At 42.6% G+C, this 13502-nt stretch overlaps 1 protein-coding gene across 5 annotated transcripts in view; it reads right to left on the bottom strand.

The window, feature by feature from the left end:
* The window catches only part of ULK4 (unc-51 like kinase 4), a 454563-nt gene that overhangs the window by 428252 nt on the left and 12809 nt on the right, over window positions 1–13502 (bottom strand). For all 5 annotated transcript variants that reach the window (XM_090050395.1, XM_090050394.1, XM_090050397.1 and 2 more), the window contains 3 exons: window positions 2806–2907; window positions 1810–1893; window positions 249–324 (listed from right to left, as the gene is read on the bottom strand). In XM_090050395.1, coding sequence (XP_089906521.1) covers window positions 249–324; window positions 1810–1893; window positions 2806–2907 — 262 coding nt within the window. The remainder of the gene's footprint in view (window positions 1–248; window positions 325–1809; window positions 1894–2805; window positions 2908–13502) is intronic.

The following is a 13502-nucleotide window of genomic DNA, read 5'->3' as shown; positions in this document are numbered from 1 at the left end:
TTCTAATGCATGTAAAAACATAAAATAGAAGCACACTTTGGATTTGTGTTTAACCTGGCACCATCCCTGTTCTCAGTCAATCTGGTATGAACAGAAGGCTACATACTTAAGCTTATACTCACTGAATAGCTGCTACATGCTTCTTCAAACCATGCTGCAGTAAGACCTGACAGGTCCCGGGGTGGCGGGCAACAACAAGGAAGAGGAAAACCATAAAATATTAATAATCTTGAATTAGACTGCTTTACCTTGTCAGGGGATCCTTCTGAAGCAGACCATCAAGCAAACTAACGAAGTCTGAGGAAGGTTTGGGAAGAGCAGAATCTGTAAACATAAGAACTTGCAGTAAAATGTGTTTGGTAATAAAAATAAGTTATTTCAAAGCTAGGAAGATTATGTCAATATCAGAAAAAAATATATAGACCCTCATCCTGGCTTTAGCCACTGAAGTCAGTGTGTTCAACAAGGGTGCAGGGTCTGTCAACTCAGAACCAATTGCAAAACAAGAGTCTTAAACAGTTATGCCTCAGAAGATACCTGTAACTAGGTGAGATGGTACTTTCTGAAAATTTTAAAATGAACTTTTTATATTCTCAAATGTGGCCTGCAGGACGGAGGGGGAGGGGAAGGGAGTATCAGAAGTGTGCGGTACAACTAGGGTGGGGGTACACAGTGCAACGGTAGGGTGCATCACGGGTGCATGGTAGGGAAGGGGAGACATTCATGAGGTGTTTGGCACTAGGGCCTATGGGTTGCCTTAGTGTGGCCCATGTGATATGTGCCCTCTCCCCTGGTCCAGTTGGTGGGGTATGTAGATTCCAGCTACCTGGAACTTGGACAGCCCCTATTTAAATCATAATTTCCATTGTTTCAGCCCTGTATTATACCTTTTAAACCATTTTTTTAGTGCATATCAAGGGCATTTAAGATGAAGTTTACTGCAAGCTAGATATTTAAGAAGCCATACTGCACACAAAGCACAAAAGATGTTTCTGAATTTTTTCTTTAACTGACAAAAAGCATTGTTTTGCTTACTCTGTAAATTCAAAATAATAAAATGAAATTTAAAATAATATATGAGGGCTACCAAGACCTTCAATGCATGTGCCTGGGCAGGAATTTTTGGAGGAGTGGAAGCTGCCCAGACCTTCCATCCTCTCTTTAGGCCACTGAGACAGAATCCAAAGACCAAACTAAGTTCAGGTGTCTGATACCTCCATGGCTGTAGTTGTGTAAGGGTCTGGGAATCAAACCCAGGTCAAATGTGTAAACAAGAATTCTACCACTGAACCACAGGGGCCTCCTAAGAAAACATGGATTCAGCCCTGAAACATTCAAATCTGAGCTAAAGCTACCCACTGAAAAGTGTGTAGTTTTACTACATGTAAAAATTACTATCTTATGTCTGTGCCCTGACTTAGTTTCCCTGGCCATCTTACAGCACTTAATGTGGGAAGGTAGCATTGAGTTGGTCAGTGTCCGCTTAATATATGTTTACTGTACAATAAAATTGAGATACATTACTTCAAAACAAAGGCCTTGTGTCCACACCCTAATAATAATTATAACAACACCAACAAAGGTGTTTGAGAGAATAGACATCAGGTCAGTTGAAGTTTAGTCAACTGAGACAACTGGCTTCAGTCATTAAGAATTTTAACTTTCTGAACTGAAACACTGATTAGCAAAACTGGGGGGGAGAGAGGGGAGGAAGTAACCCCCACCCCTTCCACCCCACAAAAAACACTTAAATATGGCAATCTAGGTACAAACAATCTGGTTTGACTCACTGAGCAAAGAGAACGTTACCTTTTGGTCTAGGTGGCAAAGGATCTTCAAACAAAATCTTTTCAGTTAATTCAGAAAAGCTTTCCGAGAAGAATGGAGGTCTTCCTATGAATGGTATTTTATTAACAGGGTTAGGTAAAATTTTGTAAGGCTTCAAAGCATTTTGTGAGTTATAGCCAGCAACAGCTAGATAATTTTCATTCTGTTAAGGATAAGCCTAAAGAAACAAGTACCTTCAATCTGAATTCAATTACGAAGCACCTACAAAAACAACAATAGACAAATTCTTGGTGCTGAGAGCCAACGAGTAACAAAAGCAGCAGAAGAATCCATTTGTAGGATGCTCCTAAATGTCTTGCATGCCAAGGGGGTCTCCAGGCAGCCCCTCAAGACAGCAAAGTGGCAGCAATAACATCAAGGTGAGGCAGGAGAGGCATTTCAACATCTACGTAACTGTTTTTTTTAACGGACCAGAACACTGTTACTACACTACAACTGTGCACCACTGTTTGAAGAGGAGTTTTCTGATCTCCAGTCCCAACACACACATACCACTTCACCTGCAGGGCGTCCAATTACTCTAACTTTATACAGGGGCAAGTGAATTTTACCTTTAAAATAAAAAAGAAAAATAATGTACAAAAATAAACCTTCATGTTTAGGAGAATAACATCCATTGACAGAACCGAAACTCACATTGTTCTAATTTAGCAAAGTCATAATGACTGAGGACTACAAACAGTTAAAACCATCTTATAATTCAGGTATCAAGCCAAACTGAATTTACTTTATTTTAGTTATTTTACAAGGGTCCTAAATAATTGTGACTACTTTTATAAACATCTCCAGTAGAATTTTCAAGAATTCTTTAGACAAATACTTACTAAAAGCAATCCTATTTTTTTAACTTTCCTAACAATTTTGAAAGTGTGCACAGTGGAAAAATGAGGTTTTAGTACAATTGCAACAGAGATTAGTCAGATATATGTATACACACACACACACACAAATATATACCTGAAAACATTTCATATAGTAAACAACCCAATGACCATAGATCACTGGCTTTGGAGAAATCTTGTCCATTTATTACTTCTGGAGCAGTATACATTGCAGACTCTACAAAACAAAACAAATGGAGAACAATTTGACTATTCATTCAGCATTTCTATGCTTCAGCACTGGACATACCACTAACAAGGCAATCGTTTCAACAATTATGAGGAGGTCGTTACCTCCATTTAAAAAAAGAAAACAGTACTGGAAAATTTAAGGCCACTTGCAGGTATTTAGCTCCCACTAGGAGAGTCTCTGCTCTCCCCATGGAAACCATGCATGTACAGATGTTCAAGAATTTTTCTCCCAAAGCAAAAATAGCCACTCCAGGAGAAAAATACCTCAGGAACAAACAGGACTAAATCACTTCCAAAAGAAAGCAAATGTCTGTAAACTTTCCCTTATGCAAGGAGCTGCAGCAGTCTTCCAGCATCCCAGGATGCTTTGCTTCATCTCCCTGCCCCTGCTCCCTGTCTGTGAGCTAATTAGGGCTGCCCTGTACACTGCTGCCATCGGTCTCCAGGCAGGCAGAGAGCCTACAGAACACACTGAGATGTGTGCACAAGGGGCCCTTGGGTGCACAGCATCAGTACTGAAAGCTCTCTGCTCAGCATTCAAATGTCTGTTCAGGAGTTTCTGGGTAAGTTTTTCCATTAAGAAAACAAACCCAAAAGAATTTTCCCAGATAATTTCAATGTGCATACACAACCTATATAATACAGAGAATACTGATAGCCAAGTTAAGGAAACAGGACTTCAAAACTTATGCCAACCTTACACACAATTATACCTGTATTCTTCAGCAGAGGGAGAAAAAATTATTTGGGGGGGGGATGAATGCACACACATTTGCATGTGTGCACACACACCCCTGCCCAGGAGGTAAGTTGGTGGGGGAAGTGGAAAGGGGAGAGGGAAAGGCCATGGGGGGCAGATTGAGACCCCCCATGATGAGGGAAGGAGTAGGGCAGAGGCAGGAGCAGGGGTGAATGGGGCCCCCAGGCTGGGGTGGGTCATGGGAGGGTTGGAGCCTGGGCAGCTCGTCCAGGAGTGCAGGGGGCTCCCGCCAGTGCATGAACTTCAGGGGAGGCCTGGGGGGGGATACATGGCCCCTCCCCCCGATCTGTGCGCAGGACACAGGCGGGCTGCTGTGCACTGGGTCCTGCACTCTGCTGTTGTTACCTCCAGAGCTGTGACACCATGTGTGTCCTACAGCTGGGCAGGCAGGGGGCATGGCACAACCCAGTGACAGCAGGCACATGGTATTGCGCCATTCTGGAGGCAGCAGCAGCAGGGTACAGAGCCTACTGTGCAACAGCCCACCTCCGCTCCATACAGATTGGGGGGGAGACACATACCTCCTGGACCTCCCCCAAGGTGCACACAACAGCGGGAACCTCCTGGCACCCCTGGATGAGCCACCCAGGCTCCAATTGTCCCATGACCCAGCCCGGCCCTGGGGCCCCAATTCACCCAAGCCCCTGCCCCACTCCCTCCCTTAATGTGAGGACTTGATTTGCCTCCCCAAACCCCTTCCCCTTTACAGAGTAGACTGATACTTGCCTGCCAGTGCTGGACCGTGATCCACACAGGGCTGTGATCCTGGCTATGTGTGCACCCCTCCCCATCCCTGCTGCATCCACCCAGAGCCCATGGCCAGGCTACCTTGCACCTCTACCTGCTGTCCGGCATTTGGGGCAGCTAACTCTGTTAGCCCTGGTTTTCTGCTGCCTATGCCTGTATTAGGTTATTACATAAACTATTCTATAAGCTATTTTGTTTGGTCCATCTATACCCACATCCAAACAATAACTGTAAGAATTTTGTGCTGTTCTTTTCTAGTGTTCTTTATAACAACAGACAGTATATTACATATTTCAGTGACTACTCAGAATAATGAAGCAAATGGTTGGAGTGGTAGGTTACTACAATTCTCACAAGAAACGAAAAATATCTACAAGTACATGACTGAGTCTCAAAAAACAAACAAACTGACCTTATCATGCTATGGATCCCAAGACAATCATAACTATATGGAGTTTTAAAATGTTCACTTGAGTAGGTTATGTAATTAAGAGTTCATTATACTGGCTTGTTTTTGTATTTTGCACCTTCCTAAAAAGCATCTGCTACTGACCAGTGTTACAGACAGGATACAAAATCAAGTGAACCCCTGGTCTGATCCAGCATGGCTATTCCTATATTAAAGTAGGACAGAGACCAATCTACACTCTCTAACACTCCATCAATTTTTATTAAGATGCCCAGGGCTAAAATCAGCTTTAGATGTGCACGATGTGAATCAGAACCTTCATACAAAAATGCAGCTCTGTTCTTCATTGCAAAGAGCTTTCTGTCCTCAGCCAAACAGATTTTTTTAATGTAACTGAAATTTATTTAAAACTTATTTTTAATAATAGTGGTCTGCCCATGTGCAGGCATTTAAGTAATTCCAAAGCTAAAAAAAAGAGATACAGGGAAAATTACTGCCATCTTTTATAGAAAGCACTGCTCCTCACAGAAGAGGAAGGAGAAGCCTAGAATTACTTCTTTACTGAAACAAGATGTCTAACTTTAAATTTGTTGGTTTGTTGTTGTTTTTTTAAGGTACTGCTTTTTTTTTTTTTTTGCATTATACACATCAGACCTTTTGAAGATACCAAATAGAAGCTTCATAGAGATGTTTAGCCAGCAAGAGATAATTATGTGTTTAAAAAGGAGAGATCCATTGTATACATTTTAAAATAAATACAGAGATGCAAAAAATAATGACAGCCATCTGAAAGCAAGATGTGCTACAGAATTATCCCAGGTAATTGTTCATATACTCTATAATAATAATAGGCTTATTTGGTCTGTGCGGAGCACGCCAATTGGTTGTCTTGGCAGCCAATCACAATGCTTACTGAAACAACCAATCAGAGTACTCTGGTCTGGACAGACAGTGCTGCAGACAGACAGAATAAGCGTGTTATTATTATAGATCCTGAGGCATTTCAAACATGTGCAGGCAAATCAGAGCTAGAATGAAGCACCAGCACACTCTGCCAAAATGGAGGGGGTGGAGCCTTGGCGGAGCCTGCCTGTGCGAGCTGCCACCAGGTTGCGCAGCCTGTGAGTTGTTGGGGGACCCGGTACTTCCCTTTGCAGCGGCAGTGCCTCCCAAGGCTGCTCAGGTAGGGTGCTAGTTGCATGCGTGCAGCTTCACATTGCAGACAGAACCTGTTGGATCCAACAATGCACGGGACACTGGAAGCCCACGTGTGCTCAGGGAAGCTCAGCATCAGAGGGCTTCCAGTGACCAGTGCACCATCTCTGCCACCTTCATGCCACCTGGAACCACCTGGGAATGGGCTGGCTGCCCTGGGAAGGTGGCAGGAGGATGGCTGGGTGTGCTGGCAGCCAGAGAAGGTAGCAAGGATGGTGAATGGTGTGCTGGAAGCCCGCCAAGCCCAAGCTTCCCTGAGTACACCTGGGCTTCCAGCGCCCCCTGCACTGTCCCTGCCACCTTTTCCAGATAGGGCCCTTGTACACATATGGAATATTGCTGTAATTTGTTAGGTAGCAAACTAAAATACATGGGATCTGTTTTAGTTTGCTACGTGAAGAAGTCATTTAAATATGCTGTTGAACATGTACACTGTTACACAGTAAAACTGTTAAAAAGGGAAGTTAAACCACTAAAAGGGGCAATTTCCTCACATATACAAGGGTCCTTAGTCACTGTACAAGGACCCTCTTATTTTATGATTATAAATAAGTCAGAAGGTCAGACTTTTGACAAAACATGTATTCAAGCCTGTTTTTATGCATGGACAGCTTTATGTAGCCTTTTCGAGAGTGAGAAGTTTTGATTCTGTCAAAGCATAGCTAAAAATCCTTTATTTAAAGAAATACTTTTGCAATAAAAATTTAAATGCAAATGTTTTGTGGGTTTCAGCTAGTAAGGACTGATTCTGCAATATTTGTACGGGCAGATCTCCCAACAAAGCCAATACATAGCATATTAGTTACAAATCCAAGCTAATTTCAATGGATTTTACTTAAATGCAAAATACTGGCAATAACAAAAATACACAAATCTGATCTGGTATATCAAAATAATCTTCTTTATTTCCTATAATCCCCTTTTCCTAAGTGGACTGTAATGGCTGCTAAAATACCAAAGCAGATAAGTCAGAGGTAAAACTGACATGCATGTCTAATTACAAATATAGAATTAAATAATCTTCAAGTCCTTCTCTTAATTGGTCAGTGACAAAGCCACTCAGATTTTCAGGAGCTAGTAAAGAAAATCTGACATCTTTAACACCTTTGGCATTCCCCCAAATATACTTTAATTAAAAGTATTAACACAAAAGAACAAAATCAGTGAGAAACTACTTTTTCTGAGTACTAAATATAACAAAAATTGACGCCTTGGAAACTTAAAAATGGATCAAAGACAAAAATATAATTCAAACGATAATTTGCCCTGCAAGCCTACCAGCCTACCTAACGTTTCATCAAATCCAAAAAATTCTCAACATTACTTTCAATAAGGAAAAAATACACATTTGAAAAGAGGAGTTCAATGTATATACCTTCAACCCAAACAGATTAAAAAACCCATAAATAAAGTTTGATGGACAAATATTAAAAATGAAATTTATATTAAAACTAGTTGAAACTCGCAAAACATTTGCGATTAAATTGTAATTACAACAGTATTTCTTTAAATAAAGGATTTTTAGCTATCCTTTGACCGAAAACTACTGGAATCAAAACTTCTCATCCTCAAAAAGCCTACATAAAGCTGTCCATGTGTAAACACAGGCTTAGGAATATAAATACATATTTTGTCAAAAGTTTGACCTTCTGATTTGTTTATAGTCATAGAATAAGTGGGCCCTTGTACACATGACTAAGGGCCCTTGAACACGCTTATTCTTTCTGTCCAGAGTACTCTGATTGGTTGTTTCAGTAAGCATTGTGATCAGCTGCTGAGACAACCAATCAGAGTGCTCTGGACAGACAGAATAAGCCTATTACCATTTTAGATAGAGGTGAGGGACTTCCCCCTGCCCCCATGAATCTAGGCACCATTAATCAATTAATGCCAAAGGGACTTGGTCTTAATTGATCACAAGATGAACATGAGCCCCCCATTGCGATGCTGTGGCTGGAAGAGCAAACCAAACTTTGGCATGCATCTATCAACACACATCAAGCAAAACCAGGGACATCATCTTCCCACTTTACTTCGCCTTAGAGAGGCCGCAGCTAGAGTACTGCGTCCAGTTCTGGGGCCCCCACATCAGGACAGATGTGGATAAGCTCAAGAGAGTCCAGAGGAGAGCCACCCATATGATCAAAGGCCAAGAGAGCAAGCCTTATGAGGAGAGGCTGAGGGACATGGGACTCTTCAGCCTGGCAAAGAGAAGGCTGCCTATAAGTATATAAGGGGGTGCATCAGGATCTGGGAGAACAGCTGCTCACCAGGGCTCCCCAAAGGATAACTAGGTCTAAAAGCCACAAACTTCTAGAAGACTGATTCAGACTCTATACAAGGAAAAGCTTCTTTACAGTCCGAGTGTCCAAGGTCTGGAACAGACTATCCCCAGAGGTGGTGCAAGCACCTACTCTGGACTCATTCAAAAGGCATTTGGATGTTTATCTTGCTGGGATCATCTGACCCCTGCAGACTTCCTGCCTCAGTCAGGAAGGCTGGACTCAATGATCTCATGAGGTCCCTTCCAGCCCCCAACGTCTATAAAATTTATGAAATTATCATATTGCATTTTGGATATTTTTACATTTCTTTAAGCAGCCAGAAAGACAAAAGACTTTCTACACTCTGCTTTTCCTCTTTGGCAATCCCTTACAGTTGAGGAAGATCGTCTTCCATGATTATCTTATCTGTGGATCTGAAGATGGCTAATGCCAGAATTGACAGACTCTGCTGCAACTCAGGCACACATTTCCAAGCAAGGCAAGTAGCTCTGGATTCTCGATTTGATCTGCAACATGCTATTTCTGCTGCTCCCGCTTTTCCATCTCCTTTTGTCACTGCAAGTTTTCAAAGTACTGAAATCCTTAGAGCAGACTCTTCCTCCATTCAGGGTGGTCCTGGGCAATAGTCTCCCACGAGTTGATATCAATGTTGCATTTTTTCAAGTTTTTCTGCCCTCATTTTGAGCATACGCCTTAAATGAGCTGGGAGAATAAGGCTTGTTTCAGGAGTCTGGAGTCAGACATCTGGATGACATAGCAGCCCAGCAAAGTTGATGTTGGATGATCATCACCTCGATGCTCATGGTGTTTGTTTGCAAGAGGACACTAATGCTGGTGCATCTATCTTTCTACTAAATTCAAAGGATCTTCCACAGCCAGAGCTGATACTTCAACAACTTGAGGTGTCTCCAGTATGTTGTCTATGACTCGGCTCTGTACAGTATGATGGGGATCACAACTGCTTGATAAACCATGAGCTCGACTTCAGATTCTGATGTCGTGATCTTCATACACCCATTTTACACTCAAGCAATTACAAACTTACAACTTACAGCTGACTCTATTTATTTTTACTTAGTAATATGCATTTCACTTGATAGTTTGAGTAACCACTCAAGGGAATGACTATGTGACTTCTTAAACCAAGCCTTTTTCATATAAAACCTTAAGTTTTCATGTATAGCTTAAATGAATCCTATAATAAATCAAATTATTTGCATTTAACTGATGCCAAAACTTATTTACTTCTCAGTAAAGTACCATGTACTTAACTAATTTTCTAAGATACACTTGATAAAAATATACAAGGTAGATTGTTGATAAAAACACACACACATCTGTGTACCAATTAAACTCAATACAAGAAATAAAAAGTGTATAATCTATGAATACCATTGTTACAAGCATCTTTGGGATCCTTAAAAAAACTACACAAAGTCAACAAAAATCCCAGTTCCCTCTTCTACTCATATACTGGTTTCTTTCTTAGATTTTGGTTCTTATATAGGAACAGGCTGTTAATCATCTTTCCAGAAATTCTTTAAAAGGTTATAGGAGAGAGACTGGGTTTACATTTCTTCCTGAACATGTTATGTTCCCTATTGTTCTTAATTCTGGCAATAAGTAAAACAAAAAAGCTTCTAATCCTGTTCCTATAAATCTTTTTCTTACTGTCAAGACTCCCTTTGTTCCTGATGAATGGGATTGTCAAAGCAGATCTTGGACAGCAGTAATTTCTGAGATAGTCCGGCTGCAGCCTACTAAGGACTTTGGAAGATTAAATTTTGATATCTGATAGGAAAATAGTGTAGTATACAGCGAACTACATTAATGCATTTTTATATATTAAACTTGCTGAGCAAAAACTGCTGCATTCAGGACCAGCAGTTTTTAATGCCTTTCTTTAACATCTAGCATTCATTCCCAAGTAGAAGGCACTCAAATAGCATAAGTGTAGGTAAAAAGATTGTGTGCATCTAACAAGGTCCTGGTCAATGACAAATGGGAGAGGTGGGACATTTCTAGCCATAGTTCATAAATGTATACTGAACAGCAATACATTGAACAAAAGAGAAAGTACATCTGCCAGACCTCAAAGGAGACAGCCTTCTTGAGAATAGCCACAAATAGACATTCATTTCTATCAATACAAATGTCTCAGAAGTTTTCACCAGTAGAAACTGTTTCTGAAGAGGGACCAGTATAAACATTCAGCCTGCAGCCACCTCCTCTACACTGCTCTTCTCACCTTCCCAAAACCAGGGTGATCCCAGCCTGGGGGAAGGTAAGAGAAACAGTGCCTGCTCTACTCCACCTGGTCCCCAAGGGGAGTAGAGCAGCAGGGAAAGTCTCCCCCCACCTGCCCCAGACCAGGGTCTGCTGAACTGGGGAAGAAGCCTCTTCTCCATTCCATCTGGGAGTGAAGCAGATGGAGCACTGGGACAAAACCCCCAGCCCCTACCACAAACTGGGCAGTGTCTGGCTTGGAGAAGAGTCAAAGAATAGAAGCAGCTAGTTCTCCCCCTTCCCAGACCTAACCTGGGGTAGATGCTGGCTGTGCCTTGGTGCTTCCCTTCTTCTCCATGGGAGAAGAGCATAGGTCAAAGCCCCTGAATGGAGGAGCTATTTCTCTAATCTGCTCCTGCTCTCAGGGAGAAGAGTGGAGGGAGCAATGGGGCAACCCCCACCCCACACACACATACACACTTACTTCTCACTCTGAGGACTCTGGTTTCAGAAGCAGACAGGGGGATTGCAGCACTGCTCCCTTTACTCAGCTTCCAGTGCCAGGGAGCCAAGTGGAGGGAGCAGTGGGGCAAAGCCCCTGCCCACTGCACACACATAAGACTCTGATATGAGGAACCGACAGAGACTTTGCCTTACTCTGCCATGCAAAGCCTTCCTGAACCTGGTTCCCTGTTGACCAGCTTCCTTTTCACCCTCTCCCTCAACATGCTAACTGAGAGGTGAGGTAAGGGGAAGCTGGCTGGCCCAAGAACCAGGCTGAGGAAAGCCTCTCTGAGCTCAGCTCCCAGCCAGCTTTTGAACACCTGCCCCACAATACAGCTGAGCAGCACAGGAGGGGTGGGGACCATAGGCACTGACTCTATGGGTGCTCCAGGGCTCAAGGCAGACAAGATTCTTTGGGTGAGTATGATATCTTCTATTAGACCAACTTAAATAGTTGGAAAAAATTGTTATAGCAAGCTTGAGACCAACATAACTACAACCTACACCCCGGGGCTCAAGCACACATCAAAAAACAGGTGCTCAGCACGCACAGAGCTGCTTGCAGATGGTTTAAAAAGAAAAAAAGAAAGAAAAAAAAATAAGCAGTTTACTGGAAGCAGCAACACGTAACTTCAACCTGGCTCTGTAGCATCTATAAACATCAGGAGCTTCAGCAGAGCTTTTTAGGGCTTTTAGCTAAAGCTGATTTAATCTGCTATTACATAAAAATGCCCCAAAAATCCCCACTAAAATTCCGGAGCTTTATGGACGCTGCAGGGCCAGGTAGAAATAATGTGCTGCCTCTTCTGGGCATGCACAGGGCTCATGCCGCATTAAAAGTAAAGTGCTGGGGTTTTGTTTTGGTCGGGGGTGGGGGGTGTTATGCCTACAAGCACCCAACGGCAAGACAAATAGTTGGTGCCTTTGAAAAGGACAGCAAGCAAAAGGAAGCTGGCAGGGACAGCACTGCTCCCTGTGCTCAGCTCCAGGTACCCAGCAGGGAGCAATGCAAGGCAAGGTTCTGCCCACTTCTCACATTAGAGCACCAGTTCTACAGAAGAGGTGGAAGCAGCTGTCCATTCCTTGTCCCCACCTCACACTTGGTGACCCTGGTCTCAGGAAGGCTAGTCCCCAGGAGGAGTTAAGCTGGGGGGCAGGGAGAGCAGGATGGAATGTGTAGACGTTCAATCTCCCAAGAGAAACTCTCCTGGAAGAGATTTAACTCTGGGTACTCCTGGGTTATTTTTGCCTTGAAGCAGCCACTTTGAGAGAAAAAAGCATGAACAGCTGCACACTTGTGGTTTCTGGAGGAAGAGCAATTCACCAAGTAGAGACTGAACATCTTCTGTATATAGCCTTTATATAAACAGCTATCTATAACTAACTTCTAAAGTGTCTAAGGTATAGGTGTTCACAGATCCTTAACCCAACTCATCAAATCCTGCTAGTTACTGAAAGTAGGACAGCAATAAAGAAGACATTAACAGATCTTAAAAGAATCAAGAACAATGCAAAGGCCACGTCTATACTACCTCATTATGATGGTATACATTTTTGCACAGAGAAAATGCAGTTCTGTTAATGGGGCTACTTTCTATATTCTACTGGTGTGCAGTACAACGTTTAAACCCTTATTGATCAAAACCGTTCTTTCACTAGGCTGGTTTAAGTTTAAAATGACCGTAATCCTGTTTATTTCCATACTTCTCAAAAATATTACACTATTAGCAACCTTATAATATCTTCCCTTTGCTTTACCATGGTTCCAGCACTAGTCATTTGCTCATACAATACATATCACTGATGGCCAAGGCCCAAAGAACTGTAAATTAAGGATCACTTTTTGCCAGAGTTAGCTTCATAAATAAATCTATTTTAGATTATTTCAAAAAATACTTCCATATGGTTAGTATCCCAATACAGAGGTAGGGAGGCACCGATAAAGATTTTCTTGGCTGATACTGATAGCCAATTATTCAACAGGCATATTGGCCAATACTGATCTGATAACCAATTTACAGGAATGCCACCAGGCAGCATGGAGAGCAGTGTCCTGCAAGTAAGTCTGTGGAGGACAAGGGGCATGGCAGGGGCAAATCAAGGCCCCCACAGTGAAGGAAGGAAAGGGGCAGGGGGGTAAATGGGACAGAGCTGTGGGCAACTCATCTAAGGGATCAGCATCCCAGCACTTAAAAATGGCAGCAGGGGAACTTGAACTAAAGCTTATTTGAGCTTTAGTTCAACTGCCACCGCCACCATTTGTAAGCACCAGGACGCTTAGCCAGAGCAGAGCTGAGCAGGACAAGGGAGGAAGTGGGCTGCCCGCTGCAGGCTCAGAGCTCTTCACCCTGCTGCCTTTGACCTGGGAGCTGCACACTGGCTCATCATCTGATGAGCTTTAGTTCAAGCATCCCGGCCACCGTTTTTAAATGCTG

This window comes from Crocodylus siamensis, chromosome 5, assembly GCF_052110815.1.
Source record: "Crocodylus siamensis isolate JL-2025a chromosome 5, ASM5211081v1, whole genome shotgun sequence".
Classification (NCBI taxonomy): Eukaryota; Metazoa; Chordata; order Crocodylia; family Crocodylidae; genus Crocodylus; species Crocodylus siamensis.
Note: the sequence above shows the minus strand (reverse complement) of the source record. Positions and strands in the feature narration are given on the sequence as shown.